This window comes from Toxorhynchites rutilus, chromosome 3 (assembly GCF_029784135.1).
Source record: "Toxorhynchites rutilus septentrionalis strain SRP chromosome 3, ASM2978413v1, whole genome shotgun sequence".
NCBI classification, from domain to species: domain Eukaryota; kingdom Metazoa; phylum Arthropoda; class Insecta; order Diptera; family Culicidae; genus Toxorhynchites; species Toxorhynchites rutilus.
In genome coordinates, this window is record NC_073746.1 from 272656413 (window position 1) to 272684077 (window position 27665).

Consider the following 27665-nt stretch of genomic DNA (forward strand, 5'->3'; position numbering starts at 1 on the left):
TGGCCGTTAATGAGGGCTTCGACCACGACCGTTTGCGCTTCACGTTGTCGTAAGTGACCCACTTTTCATCGCCAGTCACCATCCGCTTCAGAAACGGGTCGATTTTGTTGCGATTCAACAGCGATTCACATGCGTCGATACGATCAAAGATGTTTTTTTTTGCGTCAACGTGTGTGGCACCCATACATCGAGCTTCTTTGTGAATCCAAGCTTCTTCAAATGGTTAATAACGGTTTGATGACTTATCCCCAGCTCTTGGCCGATGCTACGGCTGCTACTATGCCGGTCTTTCTCGGCTAATTCAGCGATTTTGTCGCAATTTTCGACGACAGGCCTTCCGGAGCGTGGCGCATCTTCGACGACCTCTACACCAGAACGAAAACGTTGAAACCATCGTTGTGCGGTGGAAATGGAAACTGTATCGGGTCCATAAACTGCACAAATTTTATTGGCAGCTTGAGATGCATATTTGCCTTTGTCATAGTATTACTGTAAAATAAGTCGGATTTTGTCTTTATTTTGCTCCATATTTGCGACACTATAACTCACGAACGACTTAACCAAACAAAACACTGTCAAGGACTATATTATAGCGCGCCAAAATACCTATAATACAACTAGAACTACGCGCTTACAACGACACCTCAAAACACACCACACCACAAAATTACTGAATTGGAAAATTGGAAAAAAAAACCACAAATGTAAAAATTGGAAATATAAGAATAAATGAGGAAAAGGAAAAATCAGAAAAAATGAAAAAAAATATAAAATTGGAAAAGAAGGAAACGTCGGAAAAGCATGCAAAAGAGGAAAAATATGAGAAAAAAAAGGAATGGGAACATAGCGAAAAATAGGAAAAAATAAGGAAACATATTTATAATATTACTATTTTTTCCTATGTTCCCATTTGAAACACTGGAATTTTAGTTTTTTGAATGTTTAGCGACTGAACACAACAATAAAGTTCAAATGGCCAGTCCTTTAAATGAAGATAGTTTTTATATCCTACACTATATGCTTCAATTCAACCGACTTCTTACATATCTCTGGAAACTCAGAAAAAATGAGTGGTTATATAATTGTGAAACGCAGTGTATGAATCAATTTTGCCTAGTCAACTATTATATTCCTATTGAGCAATTCCAAATGAAATCGACAAATGACAAAACATGAGTATTTTTGATTCGAATGAAAGTGTGTATTCCGTCTTTTTACCACAACGATGTATTTGGAAAAGATGCTGGAAAATATAAGAAAATTCATAAAATTTCATGAACATGACGGTATAACACGACAAACATATTAAAAGAGATTATTTACTTTAAAAAAGATTATAAATTAGAAATATTTTTTTAAATATCTCGAGAATGGTTGCATTTAGAAGGAGATTGATCATAACCTTTTTGGTTTTAAATAACATCAGGATTCATAATTTGTGATTAAAAATGACTGCTAACATACAAAAACTCGAAGTTTCGAAAATTCCTAAAAATTCGATGTTCCACAAAGTTTGTCAAAAATAGTTTTACCATCTTAGGCCCATTTTTTGAATTTTCTACATGACTTCTATTATGTATGAAAAAATAAAAAAATATGTATTTTGGATATTGCAAATTGAATTTTTATTTTGTAAATAAAAAAAAAGAGTACTAATTTATTTTCTCACTGTACATTTTTTTTCATATTCAACCATCAATACTCTATAAATCTTTCTAATACACTATTTCGGTACGACTCATAGTTTTTGAGATATAAATTATCAAATATTTCTCTTACTAAAATCGATACGCCCTTTTCAAAAGTTACGCTTGAGTCAAAAAAATCCCAATTGCTGTGAAAAACTCATATTTCCTCCAACCCAAACGGAATACACACATTCATTGGAATAAAAAATACAAGTTTTTAAAATCTGCATTTTTAGGACGATTTCATTTGGAATTGCCGTATTGGTGCATTCCATGGCGTGGTGCACATGGTCTGAGCTCTACCTGTTCTAATTGATAAAAAAGTAGGAGGAGAAATGAGAACGTAGAAAAAAAAGTAAAAATAAAACAAAAAGAAAAATAAGGAAAACGGAAAAATAAAAAAAAATTAAGAATAAATAAAATTAGAAAAATAAAAAGAAATGTAAATAATAAATATGAAAAAAAATCCCGGGATATGAAAAAAATATTTTTTTTTATTTCAATAATTTCAACAATTGGAAAAATAGATATCATCAGCAAGATAGGAAAAATAAGAAAAATATGAATAAAAAAGGGAAAAAGGAAAAATAGGAACAATAAGAAAAAAAATCAAAAAATTGGAAAAATTGGTAAAAATGGAACAAAATGGACAAAAATGAGAAAATTGGAAAAAAATAATAAATAAAAAAAATTAAAAAATAAAAAAAAAATTGTAAAAAAAATTAAAGTTAAAGTGGGAACGAAATGGGTAAATATTTCCACTATTTTCGAAGGTGTTCAAGGAAAAATTAGAAAGAATTGAAAAATGAAAAAAATATATAAATTGAAAATCGATATTCGAAAATTGATTGAAAGTTAAGAAATAGAGAAATTGATAAATAGGGAAATGGAGAAATTGAGAAATTGAGGAATTGAGAAATTGAGAAATTGAGAAATTGAGAAACTGAGAAATTGTGAAATTGAGAAATTGAGGAAGTGAGAAATTGAGAAATTGAGCAATTGAGAAATTGAGAAATTGAAAAATTGAGATCTCCAAAATTCGGAGCTTGGTTAACTTGAATGAAGGTATAATGGGAATAGGTTCAGGACAACAGTAACATAAGAAAAAGTTTCCTTTTGTTATTTCGAAATTCAACAAAAATCAAAGCCGCAATATGTTTAGTCTTACGTCCTATGCAAAGCATACTCGAGGTTTCATAATGTATCCCTTGCTTTCTATCGGCATAATTCCTTCGAGTTCTGTGCTATTCTTGTTATCAATTGTCAATCAATTTCCACAAACTCTTGATGGAAATTCTTTACTGTTTTTTTTTTCACAATTTGATTTTTCAGTCCATTCGAGATTTGTAATATTTTTTATTTTTCATGTTTCCCTTTCTTTATTCAAAAACAGTTACTTTACAAATAACAGCATAAAATAACTCATTACTCCCTCATTAAAGTGTTTGCTATAATGTGCTGCTGATCCAACAAATGTAATTTAATTATAATCTAAAATGGGAAAAAATTATCTAAAAGAATTTATTTTAACCTTGATCAGCTATAACCATAAATTAATTGCATAGAACCACAAACTGAACGTTAGATTCAGCGGACGTTGACAATAAGTGTCCCTCAGAATATTCAGCGATTCTGCCAATCAGCATTGAGTGAAGCGTAATTAATTCCATCCAATCCAATAAAGCAACGAGTATTACTGTCAGATTGATTAATTAGTCATTCCTGAATGCGAAATAATGCGGAATTAGCGATGAACATTTCAGGAAACAGGTGTAATCGTGACCAAGAACACATCAATCAGGTACACAACAAATGTAATAGAACGAAAAAAAAACGATGTGAAGATTAATTGCAAATCCTCGGCCTGATCGAAAACGTAAAAACTAATTGTAAATGATGTTTCCTTTCCTCAATTTGTGATGAATGAATCAATCCAGCACTCCTCTGTTCAGCATCTGTTTCAAATCTTCACGAATCAGCGAACGGTACCGTTCGTTGTTGACTCCGGCGTTTTTGACGTTTCCTGCGAAGAACTCCTCGACATCCACTTGGCTCAAATCCACGTAACGAAACTGTTCAAACACCGCATCGTGCAAAAGTTCTATAAAAAAGATAATATTCGTAAAACTCTTCTTTTGCTTAGATCCGAAATCAAACTCACCAAGAAACGCACATCGCTGCAGTTCGGATTGTAAATCCTGCCAACTTGGTACCCATCCCCGGTAGGACATTCGCTTCAAGCAATTGGTGAACCACGTGTAATACTCACGAATTATATTCTCACGAGCGACATACTTAACATTCCGGGCCACAACCAAATCCAACAGGTACATCAAATCGATTGCCGGAGAGCCCCAGTGGCAAATTTGGAAGTCAATCAAAGCTGTTTCGACAATTGGGTTTCCCCCAGCGGGATCAGTTTTGTGGAGAAGATTCCTAGCATGAAAGTCGCCATGATTCAAAACGTTATACCTCGGATTCGGAGCGTAAATTTGCTTCAGCTTGCTTTCGAAGTCAGGTTTAATGGCTTGCAGCCTGGCACCGATTGCGGCGCAATCTTCCCATGTTCCCACGGAGTCGGTGAATGAATTGTAAAGATTACAAAACATGCGACGCGCCCCAGCAATGTTGATCTCCATCAGTGCATTCCGGAAGTATGAACACTGCGTGCCAGTTTGGTTCAGCAGCCAAGAGGCGGCATGAAACTTCGCTATGGTCCGAATTGCTGGTCGAGCATCTTCTAAACTTTCGATCTGATCCTTGCCCACCCAACCGGCCGGGTACAAATCCTCCAGAATAAGGACCCCTTGTGGTTTTTCCGATGTGTAAAAAACTCTGTTGGGAGCATTAGAAGTCAGTAATCGTTAGCGAAGTGGGCGTCTGTGTCTTACCTTGGAACGTGTAGCGATTCACGCGCTTGTTTCAAAACATTCTGCATCACCGGTAAAATCTCCCGATACATCCGAATCTCCGTTCCAAACAGTGAACGGTCTCGGAGAGCCGCACTTCTATACTCGACTTTAATCATCAAATCGAGGGCCTGCTCCTGCGGAGGTTGTCTCGAGCGGTGATGGACCGTCGTGCGGAAAAGTACGCTGGCGTTGTTTTCTCCCAGTCTGGATCCGGATCGGAACTTACAGTGATGACACAACGCAATATCGGGGTCGTTTTTGGCCTCCCGGATGACCTCTAGCAGAAAATTATCGTTCAGCCAGCTTGGAAGCCGCGTCACTTGCTCCGAATCGCGTTGCATTTTGCTCCGTACTGATCGATTTGATTTCGACGCGAGCTGTGTTGTGTTCATAATTGCGGGCGATAGTGTCGAATGATAAACTATGCGTGGGATGATTTGTTACGAAGGTAATTGTATTCAAATTGTTCACGAGATGAGTTTGTGGGAATCGACCTACAGTTTCAGTCAAATTTTATCATTCCGAGAAACTGTAACCAACCAGAACTGCATTCTTCTCAAACGTTTGTTTTGTCGTGTTTTTCGATGCTGATATTCTCTTAGCCGCCTTTTCAGTGGCATCACTTTCCAGACTCTTGGTGGCACCGTTCATCAGCGCTTTCATGATGAACGAATTTAGCTTTACCACAACAGTGCCAACATGCTCCAATCGCTGTTCAATTATAACTGAGTAGATTTCCGAGCGGCGCTCGCTTGCATACCAATTGGTGATTTCAATAGCCTGTTTTGAAAGCAATTTTAATGCTATTGAAACGAGTTTTTGGATCAAAAAGTATCAAGTATATAACCCGTAGACAATCTATCTTTCGAATGAATTGTTTATCATACCTTTTCGTTCAGTTGTTTAGGAGCTATTAACGCTCAAAATCTCGGTCTCCTGCGTAACGTTTTTGTTTTCGAAGCTTTGATTTTACACCCCGGTATAAAAATGAAAGACGTAGTCCCACGTCAAAAATGTTGTACTTTTCGGTCTGTAATTTCGGTAAAAACATTGAAAAACACTTTTTTGTAAAATATTTGGCCAATTAGGTAGAAAAACAGTATATTGAATTGCAAGAAACTACATCAAAGTTTTGGGAAACATGAGTTTCCAAAGATATAATTGAAGTTCTTCTTAACATGTCCGTTTTACCCCCACCTTTACCTCCTAAGCAGTTTTGGATTTTTGCGTTGCCTATTATGGTGTTGGAACAAGCCTAGAAACACCTATGGCTGCAGTGTGTCTCTAGAAGATTATATACATACAGATTGTATCACAAGGCGACAAGGACACAAACTTCGACATATGACCGGCTTGTGTATTGTTCTCACGCGAATTGAATCTTTTTTATTTTTCGCTGGGAGAGAGCTTGTGTGAATTTGGGAGTATTTTGGGCTTTTTTTTCCAAAATATATATTTTTATCAATGCTCATATGGCGTTAGCCTCACGGGGCCGGGAGTTCAATACTTTGACAATTTTTCTTATTATCTATGTTAGTAATATGTAACCGATTACTCGCGGTTGGCTCGAGGTTAGTATTACAAGTGTTTTCGTAATTCGGATGTTGCTGTCTCCAATGCTCTGTACGTGTGCCCGACACGGGATACTTCCTATTGGGATGCAGCTGACCGTTAATCAGCAACGCCCCCCTAGTCTGTACCTCATATCTAGCGTGGTGCGTCTTTCTCGTCTCGAGGAATCCAGGATAGAATGGTCACTAACCGGCGCAATCATCAGTTCATGTAGAGTTGTCATGAGCGGTACAACCTTTGGCTCTTGTTGAATGATCAGTGGACTGCACAACCTTTGGCCCGTGTATCTGTAAAGAGTGTGTGTATGTATTGCCGCGACTAAGTAAAAGTTTATCGATCGGATAGGAGGGATATGAAACGGGGACACAACGAAGGAAACATCATTAAACGTTGACATCGGCGTTTCTGAGGAACAGGTATAGATGAAGCGGAAGATCAGGATCACGGCTACCTAAGATATCCCGGACGGGGATCTCCGATAGTCTGCCTTTTGCTCTCAGTGCTCTAGAGAGCTGAGAGCGATATTTTGGGCTTATTGGTGACCTTTTTCGATCGATAACTCAACAAAATAGTTGAGTTATCAATTTTCTGAAATGTTGATGAAGATATATAATTTCTAACTCTTAGTCCTTCATATCTATGACTATATCATATCAGTAGATATATGACTATATCTACTGTATTTCTGGGAAGAGTATCTTGAAACTATTAGGTGTACCGGTAAGTTTCTTCGGTTTTATAACAGATGACGTAACTTGATTATTATTCCAGTGAATCAAATTTTCAGACATTCGTTGGAAAGCTACTGTCATTGCGCGTCTTATTTAGTACAGGGTGGGCCATTTAAAGTGGAAGCATCTGGCAACCCCATAACTTTTGACAGAGATGTCAAATTAACAAATGTCATACCGCGTTGGAAGCGTCATTTCAGTACAATTTTAACCATGGAACAATACACACCTAAACAACGCGCTGAAATTTTTCAGCTGTACATTCAAAATAACTTCTCAATTGTGTTAACTAAACGTGCGTGGAAAAATAAAAATAAAGTTAAAACATCGCCTGGAGACAACACTATACGTCGATTATATGCCAAATTTATATCGTCTGGTAGTGTTGGTAATGCCAGTCATCTGTCCAGACAACGACCAAGACGTTTCGACGAGAATATTGATGCCGTTCGAGCCAGTGTTGCAGAGACTCCATCGACATCAGGTCGCCAACGTTCGCAAGAGTTAGGCATCGCTCGAACCACTCTCCGACGCATAATTCGTGTTGATTTGAAAATGTTTCCGTATAAAATTCAAATGGCTCAACAACTTAACCCATCTGACTTACCACGTCGACTTGATTTTGCGAAATGGACCATCGAAATGGCCAAAAATGAACGTGGCTTTTGGCAAAAAATCATAATGTCTGATGAGGCGCATTTCAACTTGAATGGAGGAGTGAATAAACAAAATTGTCGGTTTTATGCTACTGAAAACCCTCAATTCATCGAAACGCAACCTCTTTACTACCAAAAAGTTACTGTGTGGTGTGGCATTTATGCCGATAAAGTCATCGGCCCGTACTTCTTTGAAAACGAAAATGGAGCAACGGTAACCGTGAATGGGGAGCGTTATCGGACAATGATAACCAATTTTTTATTGCCATTTGTTCGTGAAAATGAATTGGACAATTACTGGTTCCAACAGGACGGCGCTACATGCCATACAGCGGCTGCCACGACCAAATTATTGCGCGAAATGTTCCCCGGAAAATCAATATCGAAAAACGGCGATTATGACTGGCCACCGAGATCACCTGATTTGACGCCTCCTGACTTTTTTTTATTGGGATATTTAAAATCCAAGGTATACACTGGTAAACCAAGGACCCTGGCTGCGCTGAAAGACAATATCCGACAAGAAATTGCTGCCATATCGGCCGAAACATTGAGCAAAGTGATGGAAAATGCCGAAAAAAGGGCACATTTTGCGGTCAAGGCCAGAGGCGGTCATTTACGAGATATCATACTCAAAAAGTAGTTAGAACAAATCTCCTTGAACCAAAATAAATGAATTTCAAAAAAAAAATTTAAAATTCCACTTCTTTATATTGCTATTGCAAAAACAAATCCTTCCACTTTAAATGGCCCACCCTGTATATGTCAAAAAGTTACCAACGAGAGTGTTTTTACGGGGAGTGTTACTTCATTACGAAAATCTGCGGAAAGTCATCCCATTTTGGTGGATGTTTAGTGTGATCATGTTCCAACTGACGTGGACGTGACGTGGTTTGCGCAGTTTAAAAGAGTAATTTCGACTTGGAAGACGAAGAACGTTCCGGGCCGCCAAAAATGTTTAAAGATAAAGAATTGGAGACTTTACTTAATCAAGATCCGTTACAAACGCAACAAGAACTTGCAGATACACTTGGAGTAGCTCAGCAAACCATATCCGATCGTTTAAAAACGATATATATATATAAAACAAACTTTAAAAACTCCCTCAAATTTATGTAACTGAACCAGTAAAAATAAACGTATTATAAAAAATCGGTGTTTTGTGGATTTGAAAATTATCGAAAAATCGATGGGTTGATGGTAACAAGATAATTCAGATACTGCGCACATGACAAAAAACTAGAAGTGGGTTATATCTTTGATATAACCGCAAAGTGGACGTAGGACAAACGTTGACTTAGCAACAAATAAGTAACAAGGATATAAATCTCAGACGTTTCATCTCTTAGACATACCACTTCGTTTAGCCGGAAAAGAATTATTAACGCTCAAAGGGGGCATCGATTCCTTCTCGGAAATACCCAAGCCCCAAGCCCCGACAACTGGAATAATCGTTGATCCGGAGCAGGATTATTAACACTTGAGAAGGAATTGATTCCTACTAGAAATTACACAGTAAAAATAAGGCCTCCTTCCCAATAACGACGACCGATTGCAGCATTCGTAAAAAAATATTGATATGTAATATAATATCGACTACACCATATCATATCGTGTTCTTCACTATCAAATCCATAGTTAATGGCACCCATCGATACCTCGGTTTCCGCTAAATGGTCCGACTGCAGAGGAGAAATGGAATTGAAAAGCGACAAACGGGAGAAAGAAATGTTGGAAGTTGAAAGGAGATTGGCAGAAAACTTCTGATAAAATATTCGAATAATGTGATTATCATACAACTTCGTTTTTCCAGAACGAGATTATTAATGCTCAGAGGTGGAATCGAGTCCTCCGAGGAAATATCCAGTGCAAATTAGAATCGACTATCGATTGCGGCATTCATACACAAATAATTTTATATCACAAACTATCACAAATTTCGTATTCTTCATTATCAAATCCATAGTCAATGGCACCCATCTGTATCGAATTATCATCGACACCACGATTTTCTCTAAATACTCCTTTCAGTTCGGCCTGCAAAAACTTATCTGAACTCTAATCCATCAAATTTGGTGTCCCTGAAAAGGGCCGTTGATTATATGGTAAGGTAATAGCACGCTCTCCTCGGATACGACGGGTCAGCTGAATGTCCTTGGGCATGATGTGATGCGTTTTGCGTGGATAGCACACAAATTGGTATCTTCGAATAGGCCTCCTGCAGTGCCATAACCGCGGAACTTTGGAAGCGCAAGTCGGGTTAAAGTCCTGGGCCATTCCACGAACCAAACACTGCAAAGGTAGCTTGCGGATCAGCAATTCGATCGACTTCGGATAGCGACGAATTTCACGCAAAGAGATGGTTCCCAGTCGGTATCGATGTGGCTTCTTCACACTTCCTGCGGCTGATGCGTTTTTCCGAGCTGCTTTACCACAGGTAGATTTATACTAATATAGACTAAAGGGTGTGTCAGGCCTGCTAAAGGCCTGCGTACATACAAGGTTCAGAAGGCTCCTAACCGCGACGAAAGGCAAAATAATATAGACTAATAAAGGGTGTGTCACATCAAATTGCATCACGGAAAAAACGCTGTAGAAATTCGCCCAGTAGACCGATCCTTTTGAAAAATTTAGACAGTAAAATAAAAACTATTAAACAACTTTTGGCATTTTCTTTTTATTCATACTTCGAGCCCAAGCCCGTATGCTCGCACCTTCCTCTTTACCCCGTCCATAAGGTTCTGTACAACGTCAGGTTGTAGTTTTTTTTAACAGAAATCCATTTTCTTTTGAAGTCCGCCTCCGATTTGACAACTTTTGGGTTCTTCCGGAGGGCCTGCATCATAATCGCCCAATATTTCTCTATTGGGCGAAGCTCCGGCGCGTTGGGCGGGTTCATTTCCTTTGGCACGAAGGTGACCTCGTTGGCTTCGTACCACTCCAACACGTCCTTTGAATAGTAGCACGAAGCGAGATCCGGCCAGAAGATGGTCGGGTCCTCGTGCTGCTCCAATAGTGGTAGTAAGCGCTTCTGTAGGCACTCCTTAAGGTAAACCTGCCCGTTTACCGTGCCGGTCATCACGAAGGGGGCGCTCCGCTTTCCGCAAGAGCAGATCGCTTGCCACACCATGTACTTTTTGGCAAACTTGGATAGTTTCTGCTTGCGAATCTCCTCCGGAACGCTGAATTTGTCCTCTGCGGAGAAGAACAACAGGCCCGGCAGCTGACGAAAGTCCGCTTTGACGTAGGTTTCGTCGTCCATTACCAGGCAATGCGGCTTCGTCAGCATTTCGGTGTACAGCTTCCGGGCTCGCGTCTTCCCCACCATGTTTTGCCTTTCGTCGCGGTTAGGAGCCTTCTGAACCTTGTATGTACGCAGGCCCTCCCGCTGCTTGGTCCGCTGGACGAAATAACTTGACAAATTCAGCTTATTGGCGACATCCCGGATCGAACTTCTCGGATCACGTCTAAACTGCTTAACTACGCGCTTGTGATCTTTTTCACTGACGGAGCATTCATTTTTGCCGTTCTTCACCTTCCGGTCGATGGTTAGGTTCTCGAAGTATCGTTTTAGTACTCTGCTGACCGTGGATTGGACGATTCCCAGCATCTTACAGATGTCCCGATGTGACAACTCCGGATTCTCGAAATGAGTGCACAGGATTAATTCACGACGCTCTTTTTCGTTCGACGACATTTTTCCAAATTTACGAAAAATTGACAGTGAAGCATGGCCAACGTGATCTATACACTCTTATCTGATTATAAGCGAAAGCTGAAGATATTATTCTTAAAAATAAATTTCTACAGCGTTTTTTCCGTGATGCAATTTGATGTGACACACCCTTTATAGTTAGAGACGAATGAACTCTCAGAGTTTAAAGTATCTTTAATTCAAAACCTAACCTAACCTAATATAGTTACTGATAGTTACTTGATAGTTACTAAACAATAGCATTAATTCTACATGCACAAAATGTTGTGGCTGCGGTATGAAATTGAATGTAACGCAAAGTGTCCGGATTCAAATACATTACTGTATACTTACTTCGATGTTATTTGTTTCTCTCTCAGGGTAAGCTACGAATATAATAAAGAGGGTGTGGTTTACATTCTATACAGTTATGGTTTATAATATGACGCTTCCTTTGCTTTCGTTCATTTCTTACTCTACTCTCGCACCGTGAGGACTCGTTTGTTTGGGACCAAGAAGACAGCTCGTTAGTCTTTCGGTGGTATGGCACCACGAAAGCAGCTCGGATAAGCGCATCAGCCGCAGGAAGTGTGAAGGAGCCACATCGCAATTGACCGGGAAATTTGCATAAAATTCGTCGCTATCAGAAGTTGAACAGATTGCTGATCCGCAAGCTACCTTTGCAGCGTTTGGTACGTGGAATTGCCCAGGACTTCAAAACCGACTTGCTCGTCAATGTTCCGCGGTTATGGCACTGCAGGAGGCCTATTCAAAGATACCAATTTGTGTGCTATCCACGCAAAGCGCATCACATTATGCCCCAGGACATCCAGCTGGCCCATCGTATCCGAGGAGAACGTGCTATATTAGCTTAGCATATAATCAACGTCCCTTTTCAGGGCTCCAAATTTGATGGATTAGAGTTCAGAAAAGTTTTTTTGTAGCCCGAACTGAAAGGAGCATTTAGCGAAAATCGTGTTGTCGATGATAATTCGATACCGATAGGTGCCATGGATAAGGATTTCAAAATGAAGAATATGAAATACATGACATGATGTAGTGAATATTTCCCCATATCGAAGAAATCACTTTGATGAAACTGCATTATAAAATTATCCATGTACGAATGGCGCAATCGATAGTCGATTCTAATTTGCGCTGGGTATTTCCTCGGAGGATTCGATTCCTCCTTTGAGCATTATTAATCTCTTTCTGGCAAAAAAAAGTGGTATGATAATCACATTATTCGGAAGATAAAATGTAGATGTTTTCTGCCAATTTACTTTCAACCTCCAAATATCTCTTTCTCCCGATTGTCGTTTTTGCGTTCGCTAATCCTTTCTCACAACACCCATTTTTCGTTTGAGAAATTGTTGAGTAAACATCGTTTGCCAGTGCGCGTAGAGCGGGATTTCCTTAAGATTCATTGCACCTCTAATAAATTACCGAAAAAAATGGTCTTACGTTCTTACGATCGCACTTTATTGAAAAATCCAAAACGAAATGTATTTGGTCGCAGCATTATATGAGTAGGAAGCAAATAATCGCTCGAAAATTACATGATTTTCGCGATGTGAAACATTTTCCGTTTTTCATGTTATGCATCCAATATTGAATACGAAAATTTTCTACTGATGGGGAAAAATAATATTCAGAAGCCTTCCTGTTGATTGCGATTGATTGAAAAATCACAAAACCAAATGTATTTGATTGCAGTGTTAGATGGATAGAAAACATTACAATAAACTCTTTCGCATGAATGTATTTTTCAATTCCCAGGGGCATATTATTATTCAGCAACGATGATAGCAACGAGAGTTCCGTGCGTGTATGTGTGTTTGTGGTGGCTACTCCGATGTTTCAAGCGGAACCGTGGCATCACTCTCCTTCTGGCCTAAGGTGCACAAACAGGCTCTTGGTGACACCGTTCATCAGCGCTTTCATGATAAACGAAGTTAACTTCATCACAACAGCGACAACATACTCCAATCGCTGTTCAAGTATAACTGAGCGGATTTCCGAGCGGCGCTCGCTTATATTCCGATTGGTGATTTCAATAGCCTGTTTTGAAAGCAATTTTAAGGCTATTGAAACGAGTTTTTGGATCAAAAAGTAACAAGTATATAACGCGTAGACATTTTATCTTTCGAATGAAGTGTTTATCATACCATTTCGTTCAGTTGTTTAAGAGCTATTAACGCTCAAAATCTCGGTCTCCGGCGTAACGCTTTCGTTTTCGAAACTTTGATTTTACACCATACATGAAGAGGAAGCATTCCTTCTTGAAAACTCGAAACTCTCATAATGGAAAGTCATCGATTTGTTAGAGAAGGTATGTACCTCGACTGATTCAAACTTATACGATAACTGCAGTGCGAATATTACATATCCCCATCCGCAAATAACTCGCTGCTCGCTTTCGTTTATGGCTCTGTGAAGTCTATGGTTTTCTGACATTTGCGTCCTGTATGAATCTAAGTACTTAGGAGAGACGTGTTAAAAGAAAATCGGTTCCACTGTCCAAAAAAGAATCCACAATTGTTCAGTTTGTTAGTTCCATTCCCCAACAAAAACAAATTGCCAAGCCGACAAGTTTAGATTAGCACTATAGATGAGAGTCAACAGTTTCTTCTTATAACTCAGGACATACATTTTTCCATCAGAACACGGATTACAGACCCACTTCATAACGTGTTCTTCTTAGTTATACTAATAAATTATATCACCGCACTACACCAAACTACAAAACATCCACCATAAGCTGCTACCTGCTAGCGCGACTCCAAAACACAGTAAAACAAAACACACAACATCAAACACAAAAAAGCATCCCCAAAACCGGCTGCAGTTTTTCTCCCGAGAAACCGTAAATCGCAAGTAAAAAAGGACATAAAAACACCCAACAATACACCTCGGCACAGTACATAGAATAATGAAGAATGGCAAGAATCAGAAATAAAAGAAGAAAAAACTCCTCTGTGAAGCTTTATAAATGGTGCAATGTTTTCGGTGAAATTATGACAGCTATAAAATAGAAAGGATTAGGTGTCATCTTTTATTCAGCACTACTCCCGTTTAAGCAAGTGCGGTGAATTCTGGGCGTTAAAAGGCATCGCCCCAAAGAATCCTCCAAAAATCCAGACGCACGGAAGCGCACATGTGTCATGTGCCATTCGGGGACCGTGCTCTTCCGGCAGGGGCATCTCCAAAATTGGCACGATAGAAGTGAAACCTTTATGTATTTATATTATTTTATTTTGAGCACCTTTTATTACGTCCCCAGGACCACACGCGGCTCGGCAGCCAGAAGTCGTGCTTGTCAGCATACCTGTACCTATGTGTGATGATGAATTCCGCTGAGTTGCGTTTCGGGTCCTCGAAGGTCACCGTAGCATCATTCACCATGATTCATTGATTGCGTGTAATATGACTGGCATAACCGGAAGGCTTTGACTGAAAAGTTGTGATGGTCGTTCCGCGAGTGAGGCGCTTAATTTTATGATACTTGTGAAGGGAAAATTCTTCGTTTTCACAATTGAAACCCCTAATTCCATATTACGAGTTCTTTGGAAACAATCTACGGATCATACACTGAGCCTAATTTGATCAAATCAAACCACAATAACCCCGTCGCATGAATGCTACATCAACCTCCTCTGTCACATTAAAGCCCAATCAAATCTAACGCTATATGCTCTGGTTTTATTTTATTTCATTCCATTCCATCCGCACGATTGGCCACTCCGGGGGACCGCCTGCAGCAGATTTACGATCTACAAGGTGAACAAGGCGTCCAAGAAGAAGCGGGAAAAGTCCTCGGCGAAGAAGGAGCGCAAAGCCACCAAAACGTTAGCAATAGTGTTAGGTAAGTGCTTTCGATACGATTGTGGTTTTATCCCGAGCTGCATCCCGAGCACGGGAAAACCTCGTAACAGAAACCGGGTGGCATTGCCAATCAGTCCCAAATCCTACGAGCCATTGCGGGGGATGCAATTCAATTTAGTTCTCGTTCTTCTCGGTGATCGTATTTCAGAAGTTGAATACCTTTTTATTATTTACTTTTTTTTCCTTCGGTGGAGACAATTGAATTGAATTATGCGCGCTTTCGATGTGTTTGGCTTTGTGCTGAATGCTGGAGTCAGTTTGATTAGTTTGTTCAATTCAGAAGGTGGTAGCGATAAAGTTTCGTTTGAGATTGTATTTTTTTTATTTTCGTTTTGTTGAATCTTTCTTTCCATAGATTGGTGATACTCTGAATTCGTGATTTCTGGCATCTGTTCAGGAAGCACATTGTTTGTTTGGTCGCAGGGAAAATATGGAATGCCACTCCAAATATCTCCACTCAGCCCTATCATGGGGAAACTGTCATCAATTTATTTAAAACTTTAATTTGAATAAATGAAATTGCACTGACATGCTTACTAGCAAAACAATAGGTACGAAGAGGGTGGACGCAACATGCAAAGCAATTATTTTTGAGTCTCAACGAGTTGTTTTATTGCATTCGAAGGTTCTAAAATACATTATGATTGTTTTGGTTGAAACGGTATATGGAATAGCAGAGTATTGGGCAATCTCTCTGGAATCTTCTTGAATGGCGTTAACGTTCCCTGTGGAACTTTTGCCGTCTCAACGTATGCATTAACTAGCGTCGTTTATTAATACTTAGTTGAGATTTCTTAAGCCAAATAACACGCCTTGAATGTATCCCGAGGGGCAAGCTCTAGAATACGCGTGACCACAGCGCAAGTCGAAAGAAATTTCTTTGACGAAAAATCCCCCGCCCAGAACGGGAATCGAACCCGAACACCCGGCATGATAATGTGAGACGCTAACCACTCGGCCACGGGTGCACAATACTCTGGAATTACTTTTGTTAAATTAACAGAATTAGTGAACAAAATTTGAATGTAACATTTTCAGAGGTGAATGACCACAGGATGGTTAAAACCTCTTTAAATCAATAAATCAATCAATCAATCTCTGGAATACCAAACTGGAAACAAAGAGCATAGAGCATCCGGGGGGCTTGATCCAAAATATACGGGAATCAGTTTTAGTGGTTATAGGCCTTTAATAAACTTGTTATGAATCTGTTTCTTTTTTTTGAAATATCTGAGCAAGCTTCCGCCGGTAGCTGGTACTTGTCCTCTTTCAGATATCTCTACGACTTAAACACCAATATTGGTTTTGATAAGGCGGTATTTTTCGAAACGAACCAATAAACCTTTCTCGAAAAAGCGTCTGAAAATGAAGTCGTAAGTATAATGACTGAATTCAACATCCAGATCCAGAACACTTGGCACGGTGTGTAACAGTGATCACACCAAACCGATCATCAATGATGATTGATAACTCGGATGAGAATAGTAAAATAATGAACAGAAGGCTGCACTTTTTGGGAGAAGTATTCACAATACAAGGTGATAGACCATGACTCTGAATTCAAATGAAGAAGTTATTATAAGTTATAATCAGATTTCAGCTCGAGACGCTTTGTGTGGATCGATTGCACCTCTCCATCTTCAGAATGAGGATCTTAGCCCCTGATCGGAAGTAATACCTATCGTACTCGAAGAAGGTTGTTTTGTACAAACTTATGAGGTCTCCTGGGTGCGTGCCCACAATTACCCGGTTAGTGTCTTGAGGAAGTTGATTCTTTGTTGGCATTTTTGTTTCAAATAAGAAAAAAAATTATAGGAGGTTGTGTCCAAGATACGACCGCATTGTTGACGTAGAACTACTCACTTGTTTATACCTTCGGATGTTATTCTATATTGCTGTGAAATTTTAGAAACAACTGATTAGTAGAATAATCTCTGAAATGATTTTTTCCTTGTAGAATCAGTTGACGATAATTGATTGATGATTCATTCTTGCCCTCGCAGAACACTAGCTGATCATATGTCGCAATTAATTTCATGTCAATGCATTGGAAATTTACATCGAACGCTATTCCGGTGGCCTTTTTCGCAATTGACATAGGCTCGGCTACAGTCGATTATATACATGTTGCACCAGCACCATTATTTCACATCTCATAACTACATCAATATATCTTTGGCACCGCGAGGAAACAACAACAATGACAACACATGCAAGTATCAAATATCATGCTACATGTTATTTAGTATTGCCTCAGTGGAATTGCACCTCTAGGCATCGTTCGTACAACGTAAACCAAGCGCGAAACACGCGTTCGCCATAGCACGCATATAGAGCCATATATTGGTGGCTTGAAACTACTAGGAATATAAACACTTCTCATCATTTAGCGTTATTCTCAAAAGAAACGATTCTGTTGATATTACTGGCCTCGACAAAAGTTGCATTACTTTCTTATGCTCGAGATGAGCGCAGCTGCCACCCTTAGTGGAGGAAGTTTTTCTACTGGCAAGCGAAACCTAATCACATACTAATCACTAATCACAAGCGAAATAAACTCTTTTTGTTAATATCAACAACATCGAAAACAGTAGCATTGATTTATTATGATCAATATTAGCGCAATCCTAGTTGAAGGCAGTTTTGGGCCTGGCAACGAACCCAAATAACTTATAACATGCTTGATATTACCCAAATGATTTTTTGGCGCACAACCTTACTGCCTGCTTCGCCATAACGTAAGATTAATGCATTCATGCAATGTCAAAGGCACCAACGAAGCCCTTTTGATGACGAAAAACGAACATTGTTAACTGCTTGGAAAAATACTGAATTATGCTACACAGCTTGTACTCCGCTGTAACACCCATCGATGCGAATTCACTAATGAGTTTGTCAAGAGCGACCACCTTCACCCCAAGCGGGGGGAGCTTGATTTTGGTTGCTGCCTGGGTAAAGGCGTTGCAATTTTCGACCGACGAGCCGAAGTCGCCTACTTCGCTGTTGTTCTATGCGGTGTCACACTCGCGAAGGCTCGGTTCAGTGCGAGCGCTCTTCACTGCACCAACATCGCGTGCTTCACTAGATGACGCTTGCCTCGAAATTTGATTACCCCTGGCAATGCGTTCGCTTTTTGCAGTGCTCGAGCCAGCCTTCCTCTTCTTCTTGCTCATCACACACTACGCGAAGCATCCAATTTATGACGCGGAAAGAAAAACACACGATACGAATAACACCAAAAACGAACTGAAAAAACCACACGACGATATCCAAGTTGGATTACCACTGTTGGGGTCCAATCTTAGATCGAAGCGCAGCGAAAGCAAAGTGAACTGGATTGCTCAACAGTCCGATGCCGAATGAAAGTTTGCCTCAGCGAGATCCACTGTTTATACTCTAGGCAAGTATTCCCCTTCATTGTTCTTCTTTTTCCTTTGTTCACGGAGACTTTAAATCCTACGATTTCCCCTTCGCTGCTCGTCGATAAGTTGCTCGTTATTGACAGCTCTGTTCGGGAAAGCACACAAATGGGCAGAACAAATGTATGGGAAAATGGAAACGCTTAAAGTTTTCATGTATTTTCACCATTTACAGACCAGGAGCTGTATAGCATACAGGTAAACTTCGATATAACGTACATTTCACTTTCAAAATTGTACGTTGTATCGAATTGTACGTTATATCGAAGCATAATAAAGTACTCACAAACGTAGTCTATAATACATTATTGTGTTGCTGTTTCAGTCAAGTTAATGAATAACTTCAATCAGAAGACGAAGCCAGCCTTTCTCATGATGTTTCCCTTCGAAATGCTGATTAGAGCTTGATCCATTTAGAATCTGGAATCACAAAACCAGCTGTATTTCGAGATTGATTGAAGGTACAAAACTTGTTCTAGCATCACAATACAGATAATTCATTGTTCTATCAGAAACAAAATATTGAAAAAAAATTTCCTTTACACTTTGAAAAGGTGTACGTTATATCGAGGTAAAATGTACGTTATATCGAGTGACGTTATATCGAGGGTACGTTATAACGAGGGTACGTTATATCGAAGTTTCCCTGTATTAAACAAATCTTAGGGAATTTCCGATTCGTTTACTATGTAAATTGCCAAAATCCGTTCGCGGCAAAAATAGTTATTAACGTTAACATTATTTTATAAAAACGTGACCTGTTTTCTGATTTGGCACCCTTAATGAAAGACGTAGTTCTACGTCAAAAAATGGGTGGGTTATATTTATGATATAACCGCAAGGTTGACGTGGGACTACCTTAGCTTAGCAATCATTTGTTTGTATTGATTAAATTTTTGATTGAATGAACCAATTTCCGAATTAAATTGAATTTAATATATTTGCTCTGTGAGTAAAAATATTGTATAATACCATGTAAGGTCAATTCATGCATTGTGATAGATTATGTTCTTCGCTACGAGTAAATTCAATAACAGTCCTTTTTCGTTTGGTATAATGCCTAGGACAAAATATGTGAACAGAAAAATTATCAAACGAGTATTTCATTTTACGTTTCCTTCTAAAGTTTGCATCTCTCAACTGTACGTACTTCTCGAAACGCGAGTTTGCTTGATTTGATCAACTTCAGGCACTCAGTTTCGGTTCTGACATGTATGTCGAACGCATATTGTTTTATCAATACGCGTTTTCGCCGCAAAGGGTTATCAACATTATGCTTAATCATCAAATGATATGCGTAGAAATTCAGTGAACAGAAGATATGAAAGTATATCCTTCAATGCAATCTTGCCAAAGCGTTGTGTTCGTACCCGCTCTTGTAATCCGTGTTAGGAAAACACTTTTCGGAGTGCAAAAAAACATGCGGGTGCAGAAGTACCTCCGGCTTGCATGAATCAACAACTTCAACTTCTTCTTTTTATACTATAGAGGATAGAGGACCTGAAAGTTCATTCGCCTCTAGCATCTGCACGATTTTCCCAGGTTCCTAAGTTAAGGAAACCGTGTTTAGCAAACATATTCTAGTTTGCACGATGGCAAGCGAGTACAAGAGCACTCGCAGTTTGCATTTATTTGCAAAGCCGATTTCCCCAGACATCTTGGTTTTGAAGTCTGTGTTAGGCAAACACATTTCAATCAGAACAAATATGCCCCCGACTTGTATGAATTTGCAATGCCAGTTTCCTCAGACACCTTGGTTCTGAAGTTTGTGTTGGGGAAACATATTTCAGTCGGAACAAAAATATTCCCGACTTTCATGTATTTGCAATGCCGAATTCTCCAACCCTACCTGGTTTTGAAGTCTGTGTTAGAGAAATCGTAAATCGGGCCAATCAAAACGGGGCAGTTAGGGCGTTGAGATAATGCTTAATATTTTACAGTTTTTCAGCTGTTTATATAATTAAAAAAAACTTTTATTAATTGCGATAGAAGCGTAGAAATATTCCCTATCAATTGATGCAAACATCTTTCCGATCCAGTAAGAAATGTTCGAGTTATAAGCATTCGGAATCTTTAATTTTTCCCTGCATTTTCTGTGTTTAGGTTTTCATTTTACCTCCCATACACTCCGGTGAGACGTAGTCCCACGTCAATATGTCCATCCGAGGTTTATTCAAAGTCGAAATGAACTAGGGTAAGTGGGGGCAACCCCTGAGCAAATCGCTTTCTATTTCCAAATCAATACGGTCTAAATTTAAAAAATTATAGGAGGTTGTGTCCAAGATACGACCGCATTGTTGACGTAGAACTACGCTGTTATTTTATATAAGTCACTTGTTTATACCTTCAGATATTATTCTATAATGCTGTGAAATTTTAGAAACAACTGCTTAGTAGAATAATCTCTGAAATGATTTTTTCCTTGTAGAATCAGTTGACGATAATTGATTGATGATTCATTCTTGCCCTCGCAAAACAATCGTATGTCGCAATTTATTTCATGTCAATGCATTGAAAATTTACCTCGAAGGCTATTCCGGTGGCCTTTTTCGAAATTGACATAGACTCGGCTACAGTCGATTATATACATGTTGCACCAGCACCATTATTCCATATCTCATAACTACATCAATATATATTTGGCACCGCATGTAAACAACAACAATGACAACACTTGCAAGTATCAAATATCATGCTACATGTTATTTAGTATTGCCTCAAAGGAATCGCACCTCTAGATATCGTTCGTACAAACTAAGCGTAAACCAAGCGCCAAACAAGCGTTCACCATAGCATGCATACAGAGCCATACATTGGTGGCTTGAAACTACTAGCAATATAAACATTTCTCATCATTTTGCGCTATTCTCAAAAGAAACGCTTCTGTTAATATTACTGACCTCGAAAAGAGTTGCATTACTTTCTCATGCTCGAGAGAAGCGCAGCTGTCACCCTTAGTGGAGGAAGTTTTGCTACTGGCAAGCAAAACCTAATCACATACAAAATTCCAGAACATTTACTTTCTTGATGACTAAACAAGAGAAATAAACTCTTTTTGTTAATAACAACCTCGAAAACAGTAGCAATGCTTCATTATGATCAATATTAGCGCAAATGCAATCCTAGTTAAATGCAGTTTTGTAACTGGCATTCTCAAAGGCACCAACGAAGCCCTTATGAAGACGGAAAATAAACAATGTTAACAGCTTGGAAAAAGACTGAATTATGCCACACAGCTTGTACTTGCGAATTCGCTGATGAGTTTGTCAAGAGCGACCGCCTTCACCACCAGCGGGGGGAGCTTGATTTTGGTTGCTGCCTGGGCGTTTACATTTTCGACCGACGCGCCGAAATCGCCTACTTCGCTGTTGTTCGGTGCGGTGTCACATTCGCGAAGGCTCGGTTCAGTGCGAGCGCTTTTCACTGCACCAACACCGCGTGCATCATTATATGACGCTTACCTCGAAATTTTATTGCCCCTGGCAATGCGTTCGTTTTTTGCAGGGCTTGAGCCTGCCTTCCTCTTCTTCTTGCTCATCGCACACTACGCGAAGCGTCCAACTGGATTACTCAACAGTCCGATGCCGAATGAAAGTTTGCCTTCTTTCTTTCTTTGTTTTTAAGAGGCTTTAAACTTGGAAGTTCATTCGCCTCTAAAAAGTTTGCCTCAGACAGATCCACTGTTTATACTCTAGGCAAGTATTCCCCTTCATTCTTCTTCTTTTCCTTTATTCACGGAGACTTTAAATCCTACGATTTCCCCTCCGTTGGTCGTCGATAAGTTGCTCGTTATTGATAGCTCTGTTCGGGAAAGCACTCAAATGGACAGAACAAATGTATGGGAAAATAGAAACACTTAAAGTTTTCATGAATTTTAACCATTTACTAACCAGGGGATTATAATGTATGGCATATTAAACAAATCTTACGGAATTTCCGATTCGTTTAGTATGTAAATCGCCAAAATCCGTTCGCGGCAAAAATAATTATTAACGTTAACTTTATTTCATAAAAACGTGACCTGTTTTCTGATTTGACACCTTTAATGAAAGACGTAGTTCTACGTCAAAAATTGTAAGTGGCGACCGCATTTTCGACGTAGAACTACGGATTTATGTTATACAATCCACTTGTTTATCACTTCTGATATTATCTTTAAATGGATTGAAATTTTTGCAATAACTTTTCAGTTATTAAGTTATTTAATTAATTTTACGACTCTGGTGGTAAAAATTTTCATTTTTAATACGAACAATTAACAATTTCTAACTGCCTCGGGCCTGGTAAACTGATAAAGAATAATATGGATATCGCTACTAGACGTCGATTCTGTAGATATTAGATTGGCATTAGCAATAGTATTAGCATTAGCATCGAACACTGTAGATCTACAGATTAAATATAGAGAATGAAAACCCGCACATTCTCATTCCCACTCAGATATCGATCACAATAAACATTTTCGCTCCTATATTCCGCTTGAGGTAAGATCGAGCAACAGTAAGGTTTTCCTACTGGGATTTGAAAGCATACTTTCATGAATGTATCTAAATTAATGCAGTGTATATAAGAGTGCCAATGAATGTATGGGGAAAAATCGACCCAAAAAGTTACCCTAAACAAAATGTTCACTACCTCGAAAACCTTATGCCGAATTTCAGCTCAATCGGACTTAAGGTAGAGTGGCGCAAAGCGGTCAAAGTTTTATTTTTGAAAATCGAAAAATCACCCAAGGGACCCCCGATCGTGGTTTTAAGGTTTTTTAAATTAACTTTCCGTGCATTTGACGAATTTCATGCCAACTCGTCTTAGGAGTTGGCATCACTATCTCAGATAGCAGTGAAACGTTGTGCGGTGTATGAAAAGAAGCATATTCGACGAAGTTATCGTCCATTTATTTTTTTTTTCGATGGTTTATATGCATTTCAGTGCGAAAAAACCATATTTGCGTCACAATTATCCACTTCTGAAATCATTCCCCTCCTCTCATCAAATGCACAAATGTTTCAAATGTGTGTAATGTAATGTAAGTTTTTGCATGACATAATTTCTAACAGCAACACGTTTCGACATGCAACTAAAGGCACAAAACAGCCACGCGCAACCGAAAAGGCAAAGTGTCCCATCGCAAAGCAGGGAACTAAAAGGAAATTGAACGGTGAATGGCGTGGATTTGAATTGTTTTCTTGGGGGAAACTTGTTTAATGCGGTCCCTATCCCCCGCACAAAAAAAAGTTTGCCTGTACATGTACATTGTTTTCAAAGACAAAGGGCGGTATCTCAAACATAAAAGTAATATAATAGGGGTCCCAAATATAAATCTTGCAGAAATTTCATGTGTTTTTGACTTAGGACTACATCTTTGAGTAAGAGTGCCAAATCGAAAGATAGGTCACGGGTTTTTATGAAATAAAGTAAACGTTAATACCTACTTTCGCTACGAATGAAGTTTGATGATATGTACACCAATCTACTCCGAAATTCTCTAAGATTTGTGTTGAATAGTATATCCCTAGCATATGATTCTCTAATCTGTAAGCAGCAGTCCACATACCACGTGGGCATAAAAAGCACGGTTTCAGACACCCCCCTCCTCCTCTGTGGGCAAGCGTGGACATTTCCTATACCCCTCCCCCTGTTGTCCTCGTGGACATTTCTCCTTTTTTGGTGAAAAAAAATAGGAAAGTGGTTGAGTTGCGTTTAAATCCCATCTTGAGATTGTTTTCTATTCTATGTTTTTACATCGATAGAAATGTTAGCTTTATTCATAGTAGAAGTTTGTTATTAATTCTTTGATTTGTTCCCTAACCCGTGAAATTATTCGTATCGCTGTTTGATTTCTTCAAAATTCCATTTATGTTATATCAAAACATCACGGACCATCTAGGAACTTTTCTATCATAAACTGATGTAAGCTGGTTGAACTGTTTGAGTTTTCAAAAAAATGAGTAAATGAAATCAAGGATTTCGCTACTGGTATTCACTTATTGGAAATACTGAATATTGAAACAAGACAGTAGGAGTATAAACAATTGATTTAGATGTTATCACTCTGTTTAAGGTTGAAACATGTTGTGTTGTGTGTTATGTGGTTTGGCTCGTTCAACTTCCAAACTGCCACTCAAACTAACAGACGTTAGTCAGTGTCTAATATATGACGCCGTTCACTGAGCTAATCCGCAAATTGATCATCCTAATAAGACTAGTGTACTGTGTATTGCAAAAACTTTCCTCGTCTGAGCATCAGTGATACATCCCCGCATTTCATCTAACACCTATCTTCCCGTACAACTTCCTTAATCTTGGAAAATAATGGTTTGTTTGTAATAACTGTGTCGATTTTCAGAAAAAAAATTCAAGAGCATAAATTTATTTGATAATATTTGCACCGTTTTACTCCACAATATATCATCATTCTTCACGAAAAAAAATCCATCAACGACAACCTTTTTTGTTTTCACATCAAAACAATGGGCAAAGTATTTTTATGCTATTCAATGGGTCAAAAGTCCTTGGGTCGTTGCTCTTGAATATTTTTCTCCAGCGACTGAAGAAATGACAATGACCTTTAATCTGCGCGGCGAACGACCTGAGTATCAAACAGGAGCTGAAAAGTGAGATGGTTTCCACAAAAGAGCGAGAAACTTTGCGATCTTACGTCACTCGCCGTGCGGAATAAAGGAGAATATCTGATAATGGCGGGTGGAACAGCTCCAGGAATTTTTACCGGGCTATAAAAGAGACATAAGGTCTGTCATTATTCTGGTGTAAAAGGACGTCAATGTGGTCAATTTTGAACGTACATCGCTGATTCGTTAAGTTGTTAAGTGTGCTTGTAAAAATTTATCGACTGGTAGTTTGGTAAACAAAGACACATTTTGCTTCCTTAAAGATCTTTCTTCTCGCTCAACATTTTTGATCACTTTTTTATCGCATGCCACAATTTGCTTCAAGATTGCGAATTTTCATTGTGCTCATAAAGCAAGTCGTTGTTTCAAATGTGATCCATCAATGTTTTAGGATCAAGTATTGTAGAACCCATATATTGTAGGGGCTTCATGTAACCAAGTTTCACAGATGCTCATGAACATGGATAGTCGTAATGAATCTGCTAAGCCACATAACTTGACTGAAAATCGTTTTTGATCAGCGTATCAATTTGACAATCATCAGTGGCGGTTCAAACTTTCTGGACAACCCAATAGAAGCGTATTCCAGAAAACATTACATTTCAACAAAAACGAACATCGCTGCTTAGAAAACCAGAGATACGGTCTGTCCCCCTATGAAAGAATTTGTTATTTGTGGTGCATTTTATCAAAACCTTGGAAGTTCTGAAAAAAACGGGATATTACAAAATTCAAACGTGCTTAGCTGGCTTGTTTATCCTGCTGGAACGCCTGATTCCAACAAAAATAAATCGATGGCTCTCAGTTAATGTACGTTACTCTCAGAATACAAATCTCAGCAAAGAAGTTCAACGATATAGTGAAAGTATAGAAACTCGACCTGGCAGCACTATCAGACAGCACAACTCCTTTATTGATAAATAGGGATAAGTTTTCTTGGAAATGCAGAATAGATTTCATATATTGTTGAACACAGAAGATGTTTTTTTTTCGAAATATTCATTTAACGTGTCCACGTGGACATTATCGATACCCCCTCTCTCCTCACCGTAGACAAACCTGGACATTTTCGTAACCACTAAACCCCTCCCCCCTCTTCCCCTAAAATTGTCCACGTGGTATGTGGACAGCCCCTAAACTTTTTAAACTAACAGTGTTTGGATTTCGATCAATATCGAATGATACACAATGGGGGTTATTCTGAGAGTCAAGTCGGTATAAGTGACATTTTTCCCTTCGGAGTTATATGATAATTCTCACCCAACTCTAAGAGTCGAGCGACTCGGAAGTACAATGAGAAATGAAAAGAGTTCATTGCACCTGGCATTTTTTTAATTACGCCGATTCTCAGAATACAAACACGTGCGCAAATTGACTGTCACGTCGTGAAGCGACTCTCGGAGTAGACCCCAATTTGTCATACAAGTAACCTCTCACGAACATATAACCAAATATGAGTGGATCATTATCAGATACTTGTATGAATGACAGGGTGACCGGAATAAATCGCCACAGTAAACAACTGCAACAGAAACAACCGCTTAGAAAAAGTGTAGTAGGCTAGAAATATTTGGCGCGGGAAAAACATCATGTGCCTCACATTTCTATTATAAATTTATTCTCTTGTTCTCGTTTTTCGAAATTTATTCTGAGGACAATGTAATGGGGACGAAGTCCCCATTTGGCGAGGATAAGGAATCGAGGCGGCCCATGCCGCCAAGATGACGCAATCCGAGTCCACCGCCGACCCGCCGTCGGAAGCGGCGGTGTCTCGCACGCAAACCTGGGATCCACTGATTGCCCGGTTAGTTTGAAACATAGGATACGATCCTTTAGCAATGTCCGACCGAGCTCTAGCGAGCGTCGGACGGTATACGTCTGCCCGGGGCGTTACGTTTGCCTGGGGCGATACGTTTGCCCGGTTAATTCTTGTTTTGAAATACAATACCGCGCCACAATATTTATAGCCTACTACACATTTTATAAGCGGTGGTTTCTGTTGCAGTCGTTTTCTGTGGCGATTTATTCCGGGAACCGAATGACAGTAATGCACCGTTCTACTATAGCAAAAACCGCTGCACAGACATGTGCAGAGCGAGAATTTATACAAGAAAAATTACGTCATCATTCGGTCACAATTTGCAGAGAGCAGCGAATGGGAGAAGAGCTAAAACGAGAGAGTTTTTGTTTCTCACAGTCTTCAGAAAACAAACGCAGCGCTGCGCTTGAGTTTAATTTTCAACAGCGCGCGCTCAAAGAAAACTCGTATTCTAGCTTGGTGCGAAGAGCACAAAATTCATAAGCACGACAGCGCAAAATGTACCCGGCGCAGAACTCAGATACTAAACATTTCTTCTCACTTGTGTGATGCGCGTCTCACTCTATACCCACACACATACACATCAAATTCTAGTGTCTTCGTTCGTTCTAAGCAAAGCATAATAACAACAGCGCGTCCCCATTTGAACCGTATACGCTT

General features: G+C 39.2%; 2 protein-coding genes across 8 annotated transcripts in view; one reads left to right on the forward strand and one right to left on the reverse strand.

Moving 5' to 3' along the window:
- LOC129780098 (dopamine D2-like receptor) overlaps positions 1-27665 on the forward strand; it is a 542669-nt gene that overhangs the window by 496527 nt on the left and 18477 nt on the right. For 5 of the 7 annotated variants that reach the window (XM_055788028.1, XM_055788031.1, XM_055788033.1 and 2 more), the window contains one exon: positions 15015-15118. In XM_055788028.1, the coding sequence (XP_055644003.1) occupies positions 15015-15118 (104 nt within the window). The remainder of the gene's footprint in view (positions 1-15014; positions 15119-27665) is intronic. The other 2 variants (XM_055788030.1, XM_055788032.1) reach the window with 1 other exon arrangement.
- Positions 3028-5301, reverse strand: LOC129780101 (uncharacterized). The gene is made up of 3 exons (XM_055788037.1): positions 4580-5301; positions 3850-4523; positions 3028-3789 (listed from the first exon to the last, which is right to left on the reverse strand). The coding sequence occupies exons 1-3, from the start codon at positions 4990-4992 to the stop codon at positions 3617-3619; spliced, it is 1260 nt and encodes a 419-aa protein (XP_055644012.1). The 5' UTR covers positions 4993-5301; the 3' UTR covers positions 3028-3616.